The sequence below is a fragment of the Notamacropus eugenii genome, chromosome 6 (genome assembly GCF_028372415.1).
Source record: "Notamacropus eugenii isolate mMacEug1 chromosome 6, mMacEug1.pri_v2, whole genome shotgun sequence".
In the NCBI taxonomy this organism is placed as follows: domain Eukaryota; kingdom Metazoa; phylum Chordata; class Mammalia; order Diprotodontia; family Macropodidae; genus Notamacropus; species Notamacropus eugenii.
In genome coordinates, this window is record NC_092877.1 from 90195726 (window position 1) to 90210191 (window position 14466).

General features: G+C 35.9%; 1 protein-coding gene across 2 annotated transcripts in view; it reads right to left on the bottom strand.

Moving 5' to 3' along the window:
• ARAP2 (ArfGAP with RhoGAP domain, ankyrin repeat and PH domain 2) overlaps positions 1–14466 on the bottom strand; it is a 228206-nt gene that overhangs the window by 136825 nt on the left and 76915 nt on the right. For both annotated transcript variants that reach the window (XM_072620438.1, XM_072620439.1), the window contains exons 8-9: positions 7920–8040; positions 2587–2762 (exon numbers count right to left, since the gene is read on the bottom strand). In XM_072620438.1, coding sequence (XP_072476539.1) covers positions 2587–2762; positions 7920–8040 — 297 coding nt within the window. The remainder of the gene's footprint in view (positions 1–2586; positions 2763–7919; positions 8041–14466) is intronic.

A 14466-nucleotide genomic window follows, 5' to 3' on the forward strand; every position in this document is an offset into this window, starting at 1 on the left:
AACATTTAAACTTACCAAACTTCCACTCTACTCTTCCTAACCTATCTATCTTATCTGAAACATTTGCTACCCACAGAAAATAACACGTCATTCCTCTCCCCTATACTTTTCCTTTAAAGAAAAGAAAAGGAACATCCATGAGACATTCTCTCTACTCTCTCAAAACACAAAAAGCACAATAGCTTAGACTAGGGCTTAATTTTGGATGTTCTGCATTGTAAGATTAATGAATCATGATCAAATTACTGGAAAACATTCTTTCAAACATACCTTCACAATTAAATTATCTGAGTATAATTACAGCTATCTAATCACATGGTAAGACTAAATAAAACACATTACTAATTTTTTAATATCTACATTATTTTAAAATGCAAATAAAATGTTTTTAATGTGTAGGGTTTTTAAATACAGAGGTAAAGTATTCTCTACTACTGTACTCACTAAATGCTGAGATCATTATTGGTTTCAGAATGTTGCAGGAAACAGGAAGGGTGAAATAATGCCCTCTTACCCAATTTCTTGATCTCTTTCACATTTAATAAGGGACAGACAAAAAAAAAAGACAAATCATCCAGATTTTATCACATCTTAACACTGACTAAATAAGCATCTTTTCATTCTGTATTAATAATAAACTCGGGAAATTCACTGGTAGTAGTGTGAGCATGGTTATAATGTCCAATACTAACCAGACTTTTAGGACATCTTTGGCAAATACGTCTCATAATTACTGAATATCAACAATTCTCCTTTTCCAAAGAAAAGATTTTTAGAACAATAGGGCCCTCTACTGGATTTTAGACTATTGTATTTACTAGAATTCCCAGTTTAATGAAGAAATAATCTTAAAATTAGAGACTAATTACCGGGTACTAGGCAACAAGAGAAGTTATTTTTTTTTTCCATTTTTAAGAATATTTTTAACATACCTTCCTATCTGAAACTTATTTCAACATTTTCCCCTTTGAATTACATCTACTGGTGCAATAAGATTCAGACACAAGCTAAACCCATAAAGGCTAGGTGGTACTTGAGGAGCTGCTTATTCAAAACACAGCTGGTCCCCCTGCCCACAGAGAAATGGCTGCATCTAACGACTATCTATTTGTCCACATCCTATCTGCAGGATAGTAGCAGAACAGAAGAAGAAAACAAAACCGATTTTATACATGAAGTCAATATGTATAGGTACAGTACTAATATGTCTTGAAAGTGCAATCTGTCTGATATATATGTGAGGTGACCTCATCAAAGTATGCAGCATCTGGAGTAGTAAGGTTTAGGGTGCAGGCAGAAGTTTTCAGCCACACAAACCAGACAGACTATTTGACAAATATGGACAGAATCAAAGATTAATCAGAGATTAATGCAAATCAAATGCAACTAACAAAACAATCAAATAAACACCAAAAAGACAGCCAGCATTTTTTTTAAAAAAAGAGAATTAACATTAAATAAGTATTTTCCAAAAGCTCTGACCCTCACAAAATCTTTCACATGGCACTTGACATTTATCCTTGATGAGGGAAAGGTTAAAAAAAAAGAAAAAGAAAATGAAAGAGATAAAAATAGATTTAAAAATTAAATTCTTCAAGGATAAGAATGCAATTGAAAGCCAGCATTACTTTTTAAATTAGAGCAAATGTAGAAAAAAAATTTAAACTACAAAAAATAAATATTGAGTCACCCGGCTGCGGGAAATACAAGAATGGATACAAGTGAACAGCCCACTAATCAGGTAGGAAATAAATCATTTAACCAATCTCAACTTCAATATCTCCATCTATAACATGAGCATAGCCCCTAAGGTCTGTTCCAGCTATAAAGCAGTGATCCTATGTTACCAATATATCAAATCAAAGTTTAGAAAGATTTTAAAGTTTCTATTTGAGAAAACAGACCTCTAAAATGTATTTTTAAAGTAACTAAATCCAGTAAACATCAAATGGAAAACCACCGCCTCAGTGCTGCTTTAAACAGACATCTAAATGATACTTTTCAAATAATAAAATCCAGTAAAGATCAAACTGAAAACTAGCACAATGCTAGCCTGTCCCTTACAGCTTTGACCACCAGTGGTTTTTATCTGTTAAAGAAAACATACCTGTTGCACTCCAGAAACTACCTATATTTGCTGAATGCTTTTTTTCTACAGAAATGGAGCACATGGGCAACACAGCAGGCAAAGAACCATGCCTGTTTGATTAACAGCTGGAATCTGAGAAGAAATGATTAAGCACTTCTTAATTACCCTTTGGGATGGATTTATGTTGCTTTTGCTGAAGACTAACTTTACAAAAATTAATTCTGACTGTTCCAATCACTTCCTGGAAAGGTAATGACCGGACCAAAATGTGCTTTAAATAGCTTCCCTGTTGCTGGAGAAATTGAGGACAATGAAGACAAAAGGGTTTATAAAAATCTTTAGTGGAATGTTCACAAAAGGGCCAAAGAACACTTCCTACTAGGATCCAATAAGGGCTAAGACAGTTAAAGTGCAGTTGTTCGGGTCATACCAAGGGAGGCCGATTTCTAATTACCACCACCATGTTGATCATTTATAATTACTTTAACAATGCCCACCTGCTCATTTTTGCAGAGCCACACGTTGCTTCCATTCAACACAGTAAAAATTTTAGCTTTGTATCCTCTTAATTCCAGGTATCCACATTTCTCAGGGAGAACCGATCGAGACTGAGAAGCAAGCGGCTGAGATTTCAGAGCATTTAGCAGAATGGTGATCCAGTCATTTCTCTCCTCTGAAATGAAAGACAGAAAATAAATCTCTAAACTATATGTATATACACACACACATATCTAACGATATATTATATACTGTATGCACACATGCCATTTCTTCTAGACTTAGTAATCTCATCAGTGCTGTTATTTCCTGCACTGAGGAAGACTGCAAGCAGTTCCTGCCTTTTCAAGGAAAACAACTTTTGACCCACTCTCAAGGTCTTCTTTCCCATTTTGTAGATATCAGTGTGTTTGTGTACTGAACCACACATAAATTGAAAGAGCACCATCTCATCATCTACAAATATACTGATCATTCACTGCCTTCTCACCACCTGGGTCCCATTGTACTAACAAGGTCATAGGCAAATTCCAAGATGGAAGAAGAGGAGCTGAGTATCTAAATATAAGCAAAGAACGGGAGCAGGGTTCAGGGAGGGACTGGGTACCATTCACCAGGAGGAGGGAGGGAATGAATGGGAGTCTCCCTCTTTCCAGCAATGCCCCTGAGGCTTTGAATGCCTCTCCTTTTCCCACAGACTCTAGAGATTCCATTGTGGAATACTGCACATACTGCCAGATGTGGATATATAACACCTATTTATTGGTTTGGCTTAACTATTTTTCATTACAAGAGAGAAGTAAACATAGGAATTAGGTATATCACAAAATTAATGTAATACAAAAACAAAGCAAAACAAAAAAGTTTTAGAGATGCCTTTTCAAAGCAAAAAGAGACCATATGGTTTTAAGAGAGGTCTGAGGACAGCAATGACCCACATTATCACATATGATGAGATAAATAAGATCAATGAGAAAGGAAAATGGGTCAGCACCCAGTTCTTTCTATGACAAAATTTCAGCGGTCTGGCTTCACTAGTGTGACACTTATCTCTGCCTAGATCTGAAGTAACAAATGCACCCTGGGCTGCATGCAGCCCACAACATTCTTAATGAAGCCAAAATGAGATTAAAATGTAATTGGGAAATATTTAACAAGAACTTTTTTTCTTAAGACACCTTAATGTAGAAGGTGCTCAGTTTTTCACCAATATAGAGAACCGAGCTTAGTATCTAGGGTTGGTTTGTTTCAGTCATGGCCAAAGCTTCATGACCCTATTTGGGGTTTTCTTGGCAAAGAGAGTAGAGCGGTTTGCCATTTCCTTCTCCAGCTCATTTTACAGATAAGGAAACTGAGGTAAACAAGGTCACATAGCTAGCGTCTGAGGTCAAATCTGAACTCAGGTCTTCCTTAACAAAAGTCATTAGTTAAAATGGGAAGGCATCAGATGAAACCTCCTATCTCTAGCTACTGCTATCTAGGTGAGATTTTCCTCCCCACCTTTATTTCCTGTGGTTTTTGCCCATGAAGGTTGGTGTCAGAGCAATCGATCTCATAAAGTTGATTTGAGACCAAATACCTTTTGTGAAGCTTCTTGTGGGCACACACACAAAAAAGCTAATTACTGTTCTATGGAGAATATCAATACCAACATATCATTCCACACAGAGATATGAAAATATATATAGTCTATGACAGTATGCCAAGGTTGAACACCTTCTTTCTAAATCTTTTTAATACCCAAGTTCAATTTGTGGTTTATTCATGATTGCTACAAAGTTTATGCCAAGTAAAAGGTGCATGACTTTTTTGCTTGTTTTTAAATGATGATCTACAAAAAAAAATTGTTAAAATTTAATTAATAATTAGCTAGACCAAAGTGGTCAGTTTTCAGATCATTAACAACATATTTCAATTCCCCAAAAGTCTCCTAAAATTGACATCTATTAACATGTGATTTGTAAGCATAGAAAGTGCCACAAATGACCCCTGCCCCTTGTAATCTCAAAGAATTATGTAGTTCTTCAGTACCTAAATGACTACCAGAAACTGAATGGGCAAGAAGTAAAATTTGACATCATTATAGAGCTGATTCTAATCATCCATGATAATGGAGGTGAGCTTTGGCACTGATACTTCAAAAAAACAATAACTATTACAGAAATTATTTCTGCTTGGCTTTGGCATATATTCAGATAATTACTTTTGGAGATGAGGGATAGGATGTTCTGGGAAGTCAGAGCATCTCAAATAAAATAATGCAGTGACACTGAGTCAGGGGAGCTGGGAAATAGGCAAGCTTGCTCGTTCTCCTTTTCCCAGTGATTTCTACATTCTGTATAATGCTTAGGGTTGACACCAATTCAATTCCATTTACAAATATCTGTGGCGTATTTGAGTTTAGTATTACATTAAATCACCATTTCTTCTTAGACTGTGCCCTATTACAGCTTTTCTCTGTCTGTTCAGGCTTTAAAGGAGCATGTTTAAATGGCTACCTTTTTTGCAGCTGGTGAGGGTGGGGAAACAGAAGATAGTCACTGTCAGCCTTTCAGGTGTCTCCTTAGAATGAAAGTTTCTTCAGACAGGGTTGTTTCATTCTTTTTATTTGATCGCACTAGCGAATTACTTGGCACATAGTTGGCTTATTAGACTGACTGAATTTATAAACTGGCCTGTTGGCTGTTCCTTGCGTGTGACATTACATCTCCAGCCTTCATGCCTTCCTATCAGCTGAGATCCATGCCTAGATTCTTCTTCATCCTTGGCTCTACATCTGAGTTTCTCTGGATTCTTTCATGACTCAACTCAACTCCCATCTTCTCCATGCAGCCTCTATAGGTCCTTCCCCTATAAGGGGACCTTCCATACACTCTACATATCTCTGATGGCCCAGTTATTTACATGCTGTCTCCCCAATGAGATCACAAGCTCCTTGAGAGCAGAGACTCTTTTTGCCTCTGTAGTCTCAGTGGTTAGCACAGTGCCAGGAACATGGTGAGTGTTTAATAAATGCTTATTGACTGTTGACTTGCTTTTGCCTCATAATTTTGAGTTCTATTCTCCTGACTCTACTACTTATGAGCAAACTGACTCTCCTTATTTCACTTAAAAATAATAGCTGATGACAAAAGTTAATCCATGAGGGAATTAGTTTATAAAGCATCTGTCTTTTTAATCTTCATGGCAAGCCTGTGAATCACAGTTTAGACATGATTATACCCACTTAACAGATTAAATGAAGCAATGTTTAGAGAAGTTAAATGACTAGCCCACACTCACTTAACTAGTAAGTGAGCAGACTGAGGGTTCAAACGCACATGTTTCAACTCCAAATCCAGTTACTCTCACTATTATCTCAGCTGTTTTCTACAACTTAAATTCTCAGTCTCAGCTTCTTTGTCTATAAAATAAAATAAAAATAATTTCTAATCTGTCTATAACAGGTTTGCTGGGATGATCAGAGGAAATGATGCGTTTGGCAGTGTGCTGAAAGTAAGCAGTGACAGAAAACTGAAAAGTAATAAAGGTTGCAAAAAATAAGGCAAAATATAAGTCCATGTTACTATTGGCTAAGCAGCACACTGCCTAGGGCAGTAATGCATTAGCCACATTTTGGTTACTTTACATACCTGAAAGTCAGCAAAATATAGATATTTTAGGACTACTTTGGAATTTTTCTCTCTCTGATTCAAACTATAACTCCACATATTATGTATAATCAACAGAGGTTTTATAATATGGGCTTTTAATATTTAGCAAAGCTAGGCTAACAAAGAACACCATCACTTTGTGGCTAATAGGGGAGTTATACAATATAAAACAGACTTCATGTATTAACTTTGTCCTACTTTTAAACAGTTTATTCTAATGAGTGAATCACAGCAGATGGATTCAATGATTTTTTTTTTTTTTGGTGAAAAGGTAATGTGTGTTAATCCTTCGTTGCCATCAGAGAAATAATGACATGACTTGCACTTGACTTTGGTTTTTTTTTGAGTGAGGGAGGGCTGTGCAGGTCACCAGCCTCACTTCTCCTCCAGAATCCAGTAACCAGATATTCATCAGGATGACTGGAGATGACCCAGGATGAGGTAATTGGGGTTAAGTGACTTGCCCAAGGTCACACAGCTAGTGAGTGTCAAGTGTCTGAGGTGAGATTTGAACTCAGGTCCTCCTGACTCCTGCTCTATCCACTGTACCACCTAGTTGCCCCTGGTGAAAAGGTAATTCCTTGTCAAACCACTGGCCTTGAAAAATTTATTTGCTGGTTTTTAAATACTAAAAAGTCCCAAAATAAGAGAGGCATGCTAATTCACTGCCAGTAGGGCTATGAATTATTCTAACAAATACAGAATACAATTGCGAATTCAACAAGAAAGGTTTCAGGTTGTTCACAGCCCATGCTCTAGAGATCCTACTAAAGGATTTATAATCCAGAAAGATCAGTGCCTAGAAGAAAAGATGAAGTTTTACAAAAAAAAAAAAAAATTCACATCAGCATCACTTATATTAATACAAACTACAAGGAAACTAGATATCCAATGATTTGGGAATGCTGAACAAACTGTGGCAATGGAATGTACTCTTTGTTCCGGAAAAATAACAACTATCAAGAATTCAGAGAAATATGGAAAGACCTATATGAACTAATGCAAAATAAAGAAAGGAGAAACGTAAGGACAATCTACATGATTTCACCAAAGCAAATAAAGAAAGTAATAAAATGCAACAAAATTTAGGTTAAATAAAATGTATAATAATGGTGTCAAAATACTTAAGTCAAAAAATGCATCCTTCCTTTTCATTTGGGAATAGGAAGAAACATGAAAGGGAACCAACTTGGTTCCAACTGATTTTGAGGGAACGGATTTTTGGGTGGTTATATCAAAGTGTTTGTTAGGATACATATGAAGTCAGAAGAAAATCTAATAATTAAGGCAAAATACCTTTAACTATTTATACAAAACTAGTCAAAACCAAAATTGCACAAGATCATTTTTTCAAATATAGAAATATACTGTATTTGTTAGGGCTAAAGAATTCTCATTCTTTTTGAGTTGTTAATGAAATGAAATCAAGAATCAACCGTCTCATTACAATGCAATTTTTATGATACTCAAAAGATCTAAAAAAAAATAGATACTTTTAAAACCTATTCCCAAACCTTGGTATAATTTATAATGTAATCAGATATTTATAAATCATATGCTATACATAAATGCAAATATCAATGGGAACTTTTAAATTACAGTTACTAGAAATTAAACTTAGCTTAAAGTATACTTATTAGAACTTACGTTAAATTATAGTTACTAGAAATTTAACTTACCTTCTTTTTCTACTCTAAATACAAAAGTCCTTTGTGATGTAACAACTTCAAATTTGCTGTCTCCCTGACCTCGAATTGTGGATACAGCAGAGAGAGGAATTATTCCTTTTGAATATACCTCCTGTATTTTGGGAAGAAGGACACAGTGGCAGCATTAATGAAACTTAATTGCCCTTATTCTGAAATATAATGCCAGATTTCATTTTACAATCTCATTGTCGATCCCAAAGATGGTAACGTATGCCCACAATAATGGAGTTTCATCTCTCTTATTTCTTCTTCTGTGTATTCTGTTCTGCCTCAATTGGTCATTTAAAAACACAAACCTACTCTAAGGACAGAAAATTAGCTCAAGAAACAGCAGTGAATTTATTCTGACTGCTCTCTAAGTAGTTCATTCACAATTATTTGATGGTGTTTGCAGGCATCTGCTGGCTATCACAGGTACTGTAGCTAAAATGTTTCACATTTGTCTATTTTTCTCTATCAGCTATGAAAAATCACCTAAATCTAAGCATCTGAAATTTCTTATACAATTTTAGCTATCTTAAGGAAGCGGCTCATTGTAGGAATTTTAAAAATTACAAGTACATTCCTTAATACTTCAACATCTATAGAAAATTATAAAGTAAATTTCAAGAAAGCTTGGCTGTCTCCAATGAGAAATCCATGTACATGACAGTGGTACTCACACCTATCAGTCCAAGATTTAAAAAAAAAAAAAGTAATATACACCGAGCAAATACTTTTTGTGTTCTTGAGGATAGGGAAGCTCAAAAAATTCGATATACTAAGATGGCACCTGAACTGGTTCTTGAAGGAAAAGTATTTCAATAACAACATATGAAGATGAAAAGTGTTCTCAAAAAATGAATAGACGCTGGAAAGACAAATTAAGAAGACAACTCTTAGCACAGTACAACTGAAATATACAGTGTGTGAATGGGAGTAATATGAAATGAGTCAGCAAAGGGAGGTGGAAGCCAGATTGTAGAGAACCTTAAATGTCAAGCCAGGATAGAACATATTTGATCTTAGAGGCAAAAGGAACTCACAAAAGTTTTCTGAGCACAGTGATGACATGATTAGATCTGCGCATTAGGGAGGTAATTTCAGCAGCCATATGAAAATGGAATCCGGAGGGAGACCAATTGGGAAGCTAGTGTAAGTTCTGGAGGGGTGGGGGGAGCAGAGGAGAAGGAAGAATCACCAAACTTCAGAACTAGAAGGGACCAACTGAAAACTGAATAATTTACTCAATAACAGATCTCTAGTGAAAGGGAAGCCACGACTTCCTGAGGCAGCCCACACGACTTTTTAGACTGCTCCGTTAGGAACCGTGTGTCTCTGCAATGTCAGATCTAAGAACAATCAAGCTGTGTGACATTTGAACATGATACAGTCTGAGAAAGGGCAATCCCTATCACTAAAGAAATCAGAACTTATGGTATCATAGATAGGGCCATGGATGTGAAGTTGGGAAAATCTAGGTTCAAATCCCAGTCTCAGACCCTAACTCCGTGATCCTGGGCAAACCTCTCCAGGCCTTAGCTTCTCCATCTGTAAAATGAGGGGTTTAGACTTGATGCCTTGACAGTGAGAAACTCTAGCTTCTGGAAGGAGTCATTATTTTAACTCAAACCTACTTTCTGTATATTCACCAGTGGGTTTTAACCATTTGGCTACAATAACATAAAAATTGTAAAAACAAAATCTATACCTACCTGAATTATGATGATATATTAGAAGCAACATGAATCTAATTTTTGTAGAAAATTGTCAATTACTTTTCAAACAAAACTGATTTAAAATAAATATATTATTTTGGAGAATTCATGAGAAAATAACTGGTTTATGCTTTCAGCCTTTTTCTTAGACATGTACTTTACAGTTTCCTTAATTTTGGTTTGATTTTTAGTTCATTATTCAAGTTTCAGTTTATAGGCAATAATCTGGTAATAATCATATGGTGATATGGAGTATTAGAAATGTTATGGGAAAGTTTTTTGTTGTCCTTTACAGTAGGACTCCTGATTCTTATTTGTATATTACTATAGTTACGATATATATTTTAACATTGTCTCACTGTGTGGCACCTCTCACCCTAAGACATAGGATTTTGTGGTCTCACTAGCAATCACTATAGTTGGCCATTTTTTTCACATTGATTTTTAAATTAAGGTGCAAAGAAAGTAGTATGTTCTCAAGAAATAACACCCAAAAGTAACACCATCTCCAAATATTCTACTGACTTTCGCATTTGAAGTTGTTTGACTTTAGGTTGCCAAGAACAAGATGGAGATGGGGTTTCATGTAGATAAATATAGTTTCATTTTGCTACTTTTCAAAAGGGCACCTAATTTAAAAATCTGGTCATGTACTTCTTCCTTCTTTTCCTGATTGTAGGTAATTGTATAGGTAAATGACAGTCTGCATGGTAGACTGCTTCATCGTATGTTTATTATCAGGTTGTCCGTGCCAAAGTATGACACAAATTTGATGGCGAGTAGGAAGCAATAGGTAGGCTACCATAATGCTGATGTTGGTATTACAGATCCAATAGAACATGTCGCTGCTAGCTTATCGGTTAAGCAAGTCCTCCAGCCTCTTCCCTCAAACTTATCTTTTAGAAAAATACTACCCACTCCCATACAGAATATCCTTCCTTGAAGAATCAGAAGATACTCAAGGCTCTGATATTTTTAATGGAAACAGCAGAATATGAAATAAAACTTTTAGTTCATCTAATGATGAGTATTTATAAATTGCATTTCTTGACATAGACTTTACAATTTCAATGATTCATGATTTTATTGGTTTAGGTAACTCTTTCACAAATGGACATCGAAGTCCATCTCTAAATTACTATATGTTGTCAGACAAATTCATCATTTTCAGAATTCTGAGGAATAAACTTTCTGAGCTTAACTAAGCTGGTCTTTGAGACAAAGAATGCATTATTTGTTACCAGGCTAACATTTGAAGGCTTCAGTTTCCCCATTTAGGACTTGGGATTCACTAAAGTTGCCTTTAAGAACTTACCTTTGACGTGCATACCCTTTGACCCTGCAATACCACTTCTAGGGCTGTATCCCAAAGAGATCATACAAATGGGAAAAAGACCCACATGTACAATAAGATTTACAGCAGCTCTAGGCCCCAAGTCCAGCCAAATATCTATAAAAATGACTCTAAACAAATTCTGGAGCTGCAAAACCCACAGAATGATGGAGTGACATCCCCACATCCCAACTGAAAGCAGAGAAATACCTTGGCAAAGAGCTCAAAAGTCAAATAAATGGCTGGGGAAATGAGCAAAAACAGAAAAAGAATCAAACTATAAAATCTTACTTTGATGACAGTGAAGACCAAAATATATAAACAGAAGACAACAAAGTCAAAGCTCCTACATCCAAAGGCTCCAAGAAAAATATGAATTGGTCTCAGGTCATGGAAGAGCTCAAAAAGGATTTTGAAAATCAAGCAAGAGAAGTAGAGCAAAAATTGGGAAGAAAAATGAGAGTATCACAAGAAAATCATGAAAAATGAGTCAACTGCTTGCTAAAGGGGACCCAAAAAATGAAGAAGAAAACAACACTTTAAAAAATAGACTAACCCAAATGCAAAAGAGATCCAAAAAGCCAACGAGGAGAGGAATGTCTTAAAAAGCAGAATTGGCCAGATGGAAAAGGAGATCCAAAAGCTCACTGAAGAAAATAATTCTTTAACAATTAGAATGGAGCAGATGGAAGCTAATGACATTATGAAAAATCAAGAAATTACAAAACAAAACCAAAGGAATGAAAGAACAGCAGACAATATGAGATACTTCACTGGAAAAACAACTGACCTACAAAACAGATCCAGAAGAGCCAATTTAAAAATTATGGGACTACTTGAAAGCCATGATCAAAAACAAAAGAGCCTAGACAACATCTTTGAAAAAATTTTCAAGGAAAACTGCCCTAATATTCTAGAACCAAAGAGTAAAACAGAGATTGAAAGAATCCACTCATTGCCTCCTGAAAGAGATCCCAAAAGGAAAACTCCTAGGAATACTGTAGCCAAATTCCAGAGCTCCTAGGTCAAAAAGAAAATATTACAAGCAGCCAGAAAGAAACAATTCAAGGATTGTGGAAACACAATTAGGATAGCACAAGACCTAGCAGCTTCTACATTAAGGAATTAAAGGGCTTGGAATATGATATTCCAGAGGTCAAAGGAGCTAGGATTAAAACCAAGAATCACTTACCCAGCAAAACTGGGCATAATACTTCAAGCGGAAAAAGCGGTCATTCAATGAAACAGAGGACTTTCAAGCACTTTTGATGAAAAGACCAGAGCTAAACAGAAAATTTGACTTTCAACTACAATAATCAAGAGAAGCATGAAAAGGAAAACAGGAAAGAGAAAACATAAGGGACTTACTAAAGTTGAAATGTTTACATCACTATATTTATGATAATATTTGTAATTCCTGAGATTTTTCTCGGTATTAGGGTAGTTAGGGAGATTATATACATATAGACAGAGGGCACAGGGTGAATTGAATAGGTAGGCACAATGTCTAAAAAAATAAAATTAAGTTGTGAAAGAAGAATATATTGAGAGGAGAAAGGGAGAAATCGAATAGGGCAAATTATCTCTCACATAAAAGAGTGAAGAAAAAGCTTTTTTCAATGGAGGAGAAGAGCAGGGAAGTGAGAGGGAAAGAGTGAACCTTACCCTCATCACATCTGACTTAAGGAGGGAATTACATGCACACTCAATTTGGTATGAAAATCTATCTTACACTACAGAAAAATGGGGGAAAGGGAATAAGCAGGGTGTGGAGTTTGATAGAAGGGAGGGCAAATGGGAGGAGGGTGTAATTAGAAGTAAACAACTTTGAGGAGGGATAGGGTCAAAAGAGAGAATAGAATAAATGGGGGCAGGATAGGACGGAGGAAAATATAGTTAGTCTTTCACAACATGACTGTTATGGAAATGTTTTGCATAACTACACATGTATAACCTATTTAGAATTGCTTGCCTTCTTAGTGGGGATAGGCGGGGAGGGAGGAAGGGAGAGAAGGTAGAACTGAAAGTTTTAAAAACAAATGTTAAAAATTGTTTTTACATGCAACTGGGAAATAAGATATACAAGTAATGGGGTATAGAAATCTACCTTGCCCTACAAGAAAATAGAGGGGATGTAGCTAAGAGAAGGGAGGGGTGTGATACAAGGGAGGGCATATTGGGGGACAGGGTAATCAGAATGCATGCAGTCTTGGGGTGGGAAGAGGGGAAAAAAGATGGGAAGAAAATTTAGAACTCAAAATTTTATGGAAGTAAATGTTGAAAACTAAAAATAAATAAATTAATTTAAAAAAAAAAAAAGAAATGATGAGCAAGTAGACTTCAGAAAAACCCAGGAAGACTTATGTGAACTGATGCTGACTGAGGGGAGCAGGATCCAGGAGAACATGGTACACAGTTACAGCCACGTTGTGGGATGACTAACTGATACACTTGGTTCTTCTCAACAATTCAAGGTTCTAAGACAACTCCAAAAGGCTCATGATGGAAAGTGCTATCCATATCCTGAGAAAGAATTAACAAGTCTAAATGCAGATCAAAGCACGCTGTTTTCTATCTCTTTTTGTTGTGTTTTTTCTTTCTCATGGTTCATTCCACTGGTTATAATTCTTCTTTGCAACATGACTAAAGTGAAAATATGTTTAATGTGCATGTATATGTAGAGCCTATATTAGCTTGCATGCCACCTTGGGGAGGTGAGAGGGAAGGGAGGAGGAGAAAATTTGGAACTCAAAAGCTTGTGGAACTGAATGTTGCAAACTAAAAATAAATGATTTTTTTTTAAAAGGAGGGCAAAAAACCAACAAATCTACATTTGATTAACAGAAATCCCCCAGATTAAAAATGCTAACTACTGCATCCTTAAAAGGCTTCACTGCTTTACTATACATAGGAAGTGGGAGTGCTGAAGTTGAAACCATCTGGTCCAGAGGTAGTAGGTTTAGGGGAAATCATTTTATCCATTATGCATAGGAAGATGGTTCTGGGGCCCTAAAGGCCAGTCAAAAAGCAAAGTAGCCAGGAGCACACCAGTTTATATTTGAGTCACCTACGACCTCCTCTGAAGTTTATATTTGAGTCACCTTCAGGATTCTCTGGTGTTTAAATGCCCTATTCAGAAGTAAAGAAGGCACTTCAGTTCAGACTTGACATCTCTCTACCCTTTCCTCACTCTCACAGTCAGCATGCTTCTGCCAGTTTCTTCTGGTATTTTGTCATTATAGAATAATTAAAGGGTGGCTCGAGACCTTTTCTCAAAAAGAAAATAAATGTTTTTAGAAATTCCATCTACCTCATGAGTAAAGAGATTTCCAAACATTGAGCAACATATGGCTCACTTTGACAAACTTCAGCTTGCTTTCCTCTTTCAAATCAGGAGAAATACAGAAGCAGAGTTATTTCTTCATCCCCCTTTCTTCTTTTAATAATTGTCAAAATATATTATTTTTCTTTTACCAGAAGAAAAAAG